Below are 10,405 nucleotides of genomic sequence, written 5' to 3'. Positions count from 1 at the left end.
GTTATTTGCATGGCACATGTTTTAGCTCTATTATTTCCAAACTTGCCATATAATTTTGTTTTATGTGTGCCTCTTGTGCATAACATCTAGCTGGATGTTTTTCTCCCTAAGTCTTTTTTAATTGAGACTAAATCATTGACAATTGAATTACTTGGGTTTGGTTCTGTCATCTTGTTTGATGTTTTCCATTGACCATGCTTGAATTTTTTTTTCTGTTAGACTGAGATTTTTTTGCTTCTGTAATTTTAAAATTATGCATTGTTTTTGTTCTTCTGGTAGTTACCCTAAAATTTTAATGTGTTTTCTTTGTATTTCTTGCATAGAGTCTGGAGTTACTCAGTATTCCTAACCCCACTGGAAGTTACTTTCCTTTTGTAGCTTCACAGTCTTTCTTACTGTGCCCAACATTCTCATTCTCAGTTGATCTGATCCTTTGGTGTGGGTGTGCTTATTGCCACACGTGTGCTTTCCCTGGCCACTGCAGGATCTCCCGCAGGAACTGCCCATCTGCAGGCCTTCAGTTAGGGATCTTCCCAGGATCTGGCCCATTGAGAGTTCCTCTCTTTGAGTGTGCCTGTGTCTGTCTGTCTGTCTTTCTTTCTTTCTTTCTTTCTTTCTCATTATCTTTTCCGTATTGTCATGGATTAGGCTAGGCCTAATTTAAAGCAAGAAATGAGATGGAAATTTTAGGACAACAGGATGTTTCTGCTATTTATCTTCGTTCAAAACAATGTTAAACACATTTAGATACTACTCATACCAGTTTAACACTCTGGGGCTTTTTTTTTTTTCTTTTTTTTTTTTTCCTGAGCAGTTTTGGGACAATAGGCAGTTTTACCTGCGGTCTACAGACAAAACTCTAGGTCACAACCTCAGAAAGAAAAGTTGTTCGTCAACTTTTATTACTTCCCTTGGGCAGGACACTTAGAATTCTTTAAGAGTAATAGGAAAACAACAAGCTAGCGTAAGGTCTGGATAGAGGTTTCTCAGAGGCACTTTGTAACAATACATGTACCTTATTTTCGGAGAAAGGTGCATGCAGTTAAGTCCTTAAAAAAGCAATAGATACAAGTTACAATTTATGGTAGCTCAGCTGGAGATGATCAAAGCAGAGGATTTGGGAAAAACAGACCAAACAGAGGTCAGCTGAGGCAAACCATGTCTTCCCATGTCTGGGAAGGAAAGAGTTTACCAGGCCAATGAGGAAGGGAGAGGGCATTGTGAGCTGGGTTCTGCATATTTAAAATCCTAGTGTCTGAAGTAGGATCTGGTAGAAGGATTCTGAGAGGCTAAAAAGGTAGGTGATGACCTGATTAAGACAATACCCTCTATTGTATTTCACCATTAAGTTGCATGCTCTGGGTTGGAAATATTTCTTTTTTAAAACATAAAAGTCCTTTTTTAATCCTGTTGTTTCAAAAGCTTTTTAAAGTAAAAAATGGTGTCGAACTCTGAGATTACTCTTTTGATGTCTCTTGAGTTAGCCTTTTGTCTGTGGTTGAATTGTGTGGAACTTGGGAGTTTGTACTTACCCATAGAGAATCTTTCTGTTTCTTGTGCCTTTAGGCCAGGCTGTGATATCACGGTTACCTCTGCTTTGGAATTATTCATGAGCATTACTTGTTATATAAAAAGAAATCACCTGGGCCTGCAATGCTTCTACTTTTGTAATTAAAAATTGCCTTTTGAATACACTTCTTCCCATAGACTTCTGTGAATTTTAAATTGCCACATAATATGATGTCAAGAAATAATTTGGAGACATCTACTTGTAAAATGACAGAGCCATTTAATTTTGAGAAAAATGAAAACAAGCTTCCACCACGTGATTCTTTAAGAAGTCCTGGAGCACATGCTAACCACCCTAATTTCCGGTTGAAAAGCCCAGAGAATGGAAATAAAAAGAACAATTTTTTGCTTTGTGAGCAAACCAAACAGTATTTGGCTAGTCAGGAAGACAATTCAGTATCTTCGAACCCTAACCGCATCAGTGGAGAGGTGGTTGGATCCAAAGGAGACAGGAAGACGTTGTCGACAGGTGAGTGAAAACTACAGGCTTAATACTTTTTGATTCTGACAGGTTTTTTTTGGCTTATCACAGGTATGTAATCACAAACCCCGGGGCTATTAACAACAACTAAATGGCTACTTTATAGCATTTGCATTTAAAGATTTAGAAGGAAAAGCCAAATGCCAAATAGCTTCCTTTGACTAGATTCATCACAAAAAGGATTCCGGAGGGGAGAATGTCTACAGATGAGTTTTTCCCCCCACAATGGGAGAACTGTACTAGGAATGTAGAAACGACATACTCTGCCATTTTACAGATTGGCCATATTTTAAAAATGCTATGCAAATTGTATGCTTACAAAGATATACGTAAGAAATTGAATTGTTTCATTAGATTTTTGAAAATTGTTCCTTTAGTCCTAATCTCAAAAACCTGGTGTTGAAGGAGGCTGGGCCCTGGGTGAATGTATATCAGATGTGATCTTTTAATGTTCTGGTGTGTGGCCCTTGGGACCTCTGGGGTTTCCCAAGAGGTCAAAACTATTTTCCCAATAATACTGAAATATCATTTGCCTTTTTTGTTGTGCTGACTTTACACTGATGGTGCAAAAGTAAAGGTGAGTAAACCATTAATGCCTCATTAGCTCCTACCTGTCTGGGCTAGTGGTCATTGGGTTTTTTTCATTGGTGTGAACTTGTAGTTAAGACAAAGCGAGAAATGCCTTACTTAGGGATGTCCTTGACAAAGCACTAAAAATTATTAAAATCTTGGCACTTGTGTACAGATATTTTTAGTATTTTGTGTAACAGAATAGGAATTACCCCAACTTCTGCTTCATAGGGAAGTATGAAAAGCGTGTGTGTGATTGAGTTGTAAGCTGTATGGAAACTTTTTTCTTGGAACATTGTTTTTACTTGAAAAGAATGACAAACTCTGGTTATTCAGATTTAGATATCTGGCATTCATTTTCTGAAAAATGAACAAAGTGAGCCTGTCACTTCAAGGAAAACACCTGACAGTATTTTGTTGCTAATGATAAAATTCAAGCTTTTGAGCAAAAATGAGAATTTCAGGAAATCTATATCTGCCACTCTGTGTGACAGCTTCTTAATACGTTTCTGGTGAGATGCGTGGTGATATTAACTAACACACATGATTTTTAAAATACTGTATAATGAAATCTGCCCGCATTTGGAAGATCTGCATAATTCAGTGTTTCTCAGTCTTATCCAAATGACCATGTTGTGATGTTGCATAGTTATGCATGGGTAAAAATCCATTCAAAGTGCAAGATCAGTGGATTCCAATGTCACATTATGAAAAAGTTTTTTTTTTTTTTTAAAGATTTTATTTATTCGACAGAAATAGAGACAGCCAGCGAGAGAGGGAACACAAGCAGGGGGAGTGGGAGAGGAAGAAGCAGGCTCATAGCGGAGGAGCCTGATATGGGGCTCGATCCCATAACGCCAGGATCACGCCCTGAGCTGAAGGCAGGCGCTTAACCGCTGTGCCACCCAGGCGCCCCACATTATGAAAAAGTTTTAGATTCCACATTGCAACTACCCCTCAAACTACCACTTGAGTTTTGGCATGATGTTAAAGCAAAATACCCATAATTATCTGAGAAGGCCATTAAATGCTTTTTTGCAACCACGTATCTGTGAGGCCAGATTTTCTTCATATGCTTCAACCAAAGCTACACAGGTGATTGAATGCAAAAAAAGTTATGTGAATCCAACTATCATTAGTTGAACCAAACATTAAACTATGATTAGTTAAACCAATTACAAAATTGTAAAACTGTGCTACTCTTCTCACAATTTTCTTTTTTTTTTTTTGCTTTGGAAAATGTAGTTGCTTTAAAAACAAAAATCATTGTCAACCTAATGCATTTATTTTTAAATAAATGTTTTTAATTTTTTAAAAGTTTAAAATTTCTAATTTTAATTTCTTTTTAATAGTTTTTAGGGGGAGGAGAGGGAGAGAGAGAGAATCTTAAGCAGGCTCCACACCCAGCACAGAGCCCCATACAGGGCTCAATCTCAGAACCCTGAGATCATGACCTCAGCCAAAATCAAGAGTTGGCTGCTTAACCAAATGCGCCACCCAGGCGCCCCTACATTTTTTTAAGCTTTATATCCAGTGTGGGGCTTGAACTCATGACCCTGGGATCAAGTCACATGCTCTACTGACTGAGCCAGCCAGGCGCCCCTTAATTTCTAATACTGGTAAACATTGACAGACATGGGCCATACAAATGAAGTCTCATTGAGGTTCTCAATAATTTCTTAAGTGTGTAAATGAGTCCAGGATTCAGAAAAGTCTGAGAATTGCTGCCTCAGTGAATGAAGAAAATTTTGCAATTAATGAGGTTTCAAACAAATACTTATTTTTCATTAGGAAAAGTAGGGTGTTGCTTATTTGTAGTATAAGTTTAAGGCTATTATAGTATAACTTTATTATTTGAATATCTAATTATGATATTGTAAATTTTCAGGAATAAAGTAATATTTGGCTTTTACATTTTCTCTCTCCAGGAAACTCAATGTCACCATTAAATGTTGGAAACAATTCACCACCCAAAGAAGTAAATAGTGTAAGGGTTTTTTTTTTTTTCCTATGTTGTGTTTTTTGTCTATTTTGTGTTTTGTAAGATTCTAAACATATTTTGTATTGTGTTAATGAAGAAATACTCAATTTTCAGATATTATTGAAGGTCAGCTTCCTTTTCTTTATCCTAGTACCTTTTTTAAAAAATCTGTTCTTTTTAGGTGATTGTAGTATATGCCACACCATTGTAAGTGCAGCCCTGCAGCTGACATGCAGAAATAATACAGGTGCTGCGCAGCTGTTTCTGTTTCTCCCTTTGTGACGTGCTGCAGAATTTGGTGTAACATGACCATGATACTGTCAAGATAAAGAACATTTCCATCTTTCCCTTAAATGCTTTTTTATGGTCGTATCCTCTTCTCTCAAGTCCCTACCACCTCCTTGACCCATGGAGGCTGCACATCTAATCTGCGTCCAAAGTTTTGTCATTTCAAGGATGTTATATAAATGGAATCCTACAGTACGTAACTTTTTGGGATTGGGTATATTCACTCAGCATAATTCTCTGGAGATTCATCTAGGGTTGTTGTATCAGTAGTTTTATTTCTATTGCTGAGAAGTCATCTGTGGTTTAACATTCACATATTGAAGTGCGTCTGCAGGGTTTCCAGTTTGGGCTATCACAGCTAAAACTCTTATAAACCTTTATGTGCAGGGTTTATGTGAACATAAGTTTTTTGTTTTTGTTTCTGCTCTGGGACAGATGCCCAGGAGTGCAATTTCTGGGTCATGGAGTATTGCATATTTAGTTTTTTTAAGAAGCTACTAAAGTGTATTCCAGCAGAGCTACACCGTTGTTACGTTCCCACTGAGAATATCTGCACCGTCACAGCAGCATGTGGTGCTGGTGGTGTTTTTATTGTCCCCAGTCTCATAGACATGTGGTGACATTTCATAGTGGTTTTAATTCGTGTTCCCCTAATGGCTAGTGATAAACAGCTTTTCATGTGCATATTTGCCATTTCTATGTTCTTTTTGGTGAGATGTTTATTCATGTCTTTTGTCCATTTTCTGATTTGGATTATGATTATTATTTTTTTACTGCTCAGTTTTGAAAGTTCTCTGTATGTTCCACATTCTAGTCCTTTGTCAGATATATGATTCACAAATGATTCCTCCCAGGCTGTAGCTTGTCTTTTCATTCTCTTAACCCAGGTGTTTAGCAGAGCACAAATTTTTAATTTTAATGATGTCCTGATCACTTTTCCTTTTATAGATTATGCTTTTGGTGTCTAGTAATTATTTGCTACTTCAGATCCAGAAAATTTGGGGGTTTTTTTCCTAAAAGGTTTTAGTTTTACATTAGATTTGTGGTCCATTTTGAGGTAATTTGAAGTTTTTTGGGTTTCCCCCCCCTTTTTTTTTTTGGATGTCTAATTTCTCCAGCACCATTTGTTAAAAATGCTGTATTTCCTCCACTGAATTGCTTTTGCACTTTTGTCAAAAATTAGGCCTATTTATTCTGTTTTCCACTGACCTGTCTATTTATGCCTCCACCAGTATCACACAGTACTGGAGCTATGTAATAAGCCTTGAAGTTGGGTACAGTGATTTCTCCCACTTTTTTTTTTTCAAAATTGTTTTAATTAGTATAGTTCCTGTGCCTTCCAATATACATCCTAGAATAATCTTGTCCATATCTGCATAAAGTCTTGCTGAGAATTTGATAGTAATTGATTTAAACTTGTATATCAATTTGAGGATTATCAGATTCTTTGGTGTGTTGAGTCTTCCAGTCCATGAACATAATCTCTCTCTCCATTTATTTAGATCTTCTTTGATTTCTTTCACTTTGTAGTTTTCTGCTTATATGTTCTATGCATAGTTTGTTATATTTATATGTAGGTATTTTTTTAAGTGAGTGTAAATGCTGTTATATTTTTTATTTCCACATATCTTCATGTTCATTGTTAATATATATAAATACAGTTTTGCATGTTTCTCTTGTATCCTGTGACTTTGCTAAAGTCACTTATTCTAAAAATTTTTTTTGTAGATTCCTTGGGATTTTCTACATAGATAATTGTATCATCTGCAAACAGGAACAGTTTTCTTTTCAATATATATACTTTATATTTCCTTTTTTTGCCTTATTGCACTGGCTGGAACTTCTTTTTTTTTTTTTTTTTTTTTTAGATTTTTTTAAATTTATTCGACAGAGATAGAGACAGCCAGTGAGAAAGGGAACACAAGCAGGGGTAGTGGGGGAGAGGAAGAAGCAGGCTCCTAGCGGAGGAGCCTGATGTGGGGCTCGATCCCATAACAGCGGGATTACACCCTGAGCCGAAGGCAGACGCTTAACCGCTGTGCCACCCAGGCACCCGTGGCTGGAACTTCTAGCACTGTGTTGAGTAAGAGTGGTGACAGTGGATATCTTATTTTATGTCCAAACTCAGTGGAAAGCATTGAGTCTTTTCACTATTAAGTGTAATATTAGCTATCGGATTTTTGTAGATGATCCTTATCAGCTTGGTGAAATTTTTGTTCCTGCTTTTTTGATAGTTTTGATCATGAATAGGTGTTGAGCTTTTCAAATGCTTTTCCTTCATCCATTGGTAATTGATCCTTTAACCTGTTAATATGGTGGGTTACATTGATGTTTTATTTTTTATTATTTTTAAAGATTTTATTTATTAGAGAGCAAGAGAGAGAGAGCACAAGTGGGGGTGGGGGGCAGAGGGAGAAGGAGAAGCAGACTCTTCACTGAGCAGGGAGCCTGATGCAGTGCTCGATCCCAGGACCCTGGGATCATGACCTGAGCTGAATAACTGACTTGGCCACCCAGGTGCCCTTATATTGATATTTTAAAATATTTAACCAGCCTTGCATCCCTGGAATGAACTCCACTTTGTCATGGTGTATAGTTAATTTTGTATATGGATGAATTTTATATGGTATCATTTTGAGTAGGATTTTGACATCTGTTTCTATGAGCTGTTTGTAATTTTCTCTATTATCTTTGTATGGTTGGGGAATCAAGGTAATACTACCTTTCTGAAAGAGAAGTTGTATAGGATTTATGTTAATTCTTTAAACATTTGGTAGTGTTCTCCAGTGAAAACCATATAAGTGTGAAGATTTCTTTTTTAAGAGTTTTAAGTTTATTAAATTTCTTTAATATTTATAGGACTATTCACATTCTATTTCATATTGTGATAATTTGTGATTTTTGAGGAATTTGTCCATTTTGTCTACATCATGAAATCTGTTATATGTAGAGTTGTTCAAAGTATTCCATTATCATTTTTATGTCTTCAGGGTCTGTAGTAAGGTATACATTGTTTCATTTCTGATATTGGTAATTTCTGTCTTTATTTTTCAGTCTTGCTGATCTTTTCTTTCTTCCTTTATTTTTTTAAAGACTTTATTTATTCAAGAGAGAGAGTGTGTGCGCATGAGCTGTTTGGGGGGAGGTAGATGAAGAAGCCGTCTCCCTGCTATGCAGGGAGCCTGACTTGGGGCTTGATTCCAGGACTCTGATATCATGACCTGAGCTGAAGTCTGACACTTACCCAACTGAGCCACCCAGGTGCCCCTTTCTTGATCTTATCAAAGAGCCAGGTCTTTGTTTCATTGATTATTTATTTCCTCCAAGTTTTTATTTTTAATTTCATTGATTTCTCCCTTTATCTTTATTGTTTCCTTGCTTCTGTTTGCTTTGGGCATGTTTTTTCCTTATTTTTTAGGTTCTTAAAGGGGAATTTAGATTATTGATTTGAGACTTACCCTGTTTTCTAACATGTGAACTTAGTGCTATAAATTTACCTCTTGGCAGTGCTTTAACTGTGTCCTACAAATTTTGATTTGTTATATTTTTATTTTCTTTTAGTTTTTTTTTTTTTTAATTTCCTGTGAGACTTCCTCTTTGACTCATGAGTTTGGAAGTAAATTGTTTTCAAATGTTTGGAGATTGTTACTCTGTTATTTCTAGTTTGAATCCACTGTGGTTGAAAAACATCCTCTATATGATTTAAATTCTTTTAAATTTGTTGAGCTTTGTTTTTTGGCCCAGTGTGTGGTCTTAGTATATGTTCTGTTAGCACTTGAACATCCATTCTGTGATTGGGTAGAATATTCGATAAATGTCTAACAGAATCCGTTTGTTGATGGTGATCTTGAGTTTTTCTGTATTCTTGCTGATTTTCTATGTAGTCCTGTTGTTGAGAGAGGGATATTAAAGTCTCTAACCATAATTATATATTGTCTGTTTCTCTTTTCAGTTTCATTTTGCTTCCCAATTTTTTTTCTATTCTATAAGTCTATTGTATTTTGGTGTTGTATTTTTGCTTAATGTGTTCTTCCTTTCCTTTTGTTCCAGAATTCCTTTATTATATCCTTTATGTTTAGAGAACTTCCTTTAGCTATTCTTTTAGGATAGGTCTGCTGGTGACAAATTCTTAGTTTTCTTTCATTCGAGAATGTCTTGATTTCTTCTTCATTCCTGCAGGATACTTTTCCTGGATAAGTTTCTCAGCTGTTCTTTTCTTTCAGCATTTGAAATATGTTGTATTACTTCCTTCTGCTCTCCACAGTATCTGTTGAGAAATCTATTCTCTTCTGAGTTACTTTTCCCCCGTACAGATAAGATGTCCTTTCCTACTCTCTGCTTTTAAGCTTTTTAATCGTTAGCTTGAAGAAGTTTGACTCCATGTGTCTTGGTGTGGATTTCTTTGATTTGGTCTGGGACTTGCTCAGCTTGAATTTGTAGATATATATCTTTTGCCAAGTCTGGGGCATTTTTTTTATTTGGGAACTTCTTCACCTTGCCTTGTTTTTCCTCTCCTGGGACTCCGAAGACATGAATGTTAAATATTTTGTTTTAGTCCCATAGCTCTCTGAGGCTCTGTTAATTTAGTTTTTTCTCTACTTTGTTTTTTGTCTTGCTAGATTAGTCAATTTCTGTTGTTCAGTCTTCCAAGTTTACTGATCCTTTCCTCTGTTCTCTCCATTCCGCCATGGCATCCCTAATTGTGTTTATGTTTGTTTGTTTTTTTACTTTCCAATTGTAAAAATTCCATTTGGTTCTTTATATTTTCTATTTCTTTGCTGAGACTTTTCATTTGTTTCAACTGTGCTCATAATTGCTTATTGAAGTACTGATAGCTGCTTTAAAATGTTTGTCAAATGAACTTCTCTCTTGTCTTGAGGTTGACATCTTTTTTTTCATTCAGTCATGATTTTCCTTTTTCTTAGTATGAAAGTTATTTTCTATTGAAACGGGCATATTTGAAGTATTATGTTAATGAAATTCTATATCTTATTTAAACTTTGTTTTTAGCTAGCTTTCTCTGACCTTGCATCAGAGGAAGGTGAGTGCTGCCAGGTGGGGGTATATGTCCAGGTTCCCCACTCAGCCTCAGTTGGCACTCAAGAGGGTGCTCTTCCTTGCATTGGGGTGAGGGTGGGAGTTCAGCTTCCAGGTAGGCCTCATGTAATACCTCCTCCTTGGCTGGGAGTGATGAGTCTATCTTTACTGAGATGGGAGTGGGATGGAGTGAGGAGAGAGTAGGTGGGCTGGGAGGAGAATTAGAGGGGGAGAGTTGGGAGACACTCATTACTTTTGAATGGTGGTGAAAAGTCATGATTGTCCACTGGGCCTCCTCTTCCACCACCCCAATAGTGGTGGTCGAGGTAGGGGGAACACTCATACCTGCTGAGTAGAAGTCCAGATTCCCCACATGGCCTTTATGGGAAGACTCTCAGGGATGAAGTGCCAGCTTCCTACTCTAGAACAGGGCCACAGTTTTTTCTGTGGTGTTTGTCTAGGGTAGAACAGTTACTGAT

The 10,405-nt window shown here is 36.7% G+C and overlaps 1 protein-coding gene across 1 annotated transcript in view; it reads left to right on the top strand.

Moving 5' to 3' along the window:
• Positions 1 to 1,099: 1,099 nt before the first annotated feature.
• TDRD1 (tudor domain containing 1) overlaps positions 1,100 to 10,405 on the top strand; it is a 37,341-nt gene continuing 28,035 nt past the window's right edge. The window contains exons 1-3 of the mRNA XM_040624319.1: positions 1,100 to 1,141; positions 1,708 to 2,038; positions 4,549 to 4,607. Coding sequence (XP_040480253.1) covers positions 1,100 to 1,141; positions 1,708 to 2,038; positions 4,549 to 4,607 — 432 coding nt within the window. The remainder of the gene's footprint in view (positions 1,142 to 1,707; positions 2,039 to 4,548; positions 4,608 to 10,405) is intronic.

Source organism: Ursus maritimus, unplaced genomic scaffold (assembly GCF_017311325.1).
Source record: "Ursus maritimus isolate PB19 unplaced genomic scaffold, ASM1731132v1 scaffold_7, whole genome shotgun sequence".
Taxonomy (NCBI): Eukaryota; Metazoa; Chordata; class Mammalia; order Carnivora; family Ursidae; genus Ursus; species Ursus maritimus.
Note: the sequence above shows the minus strand (reverse complement) of the source record. Positions and strands in the feature narration are given on the sequence as shown.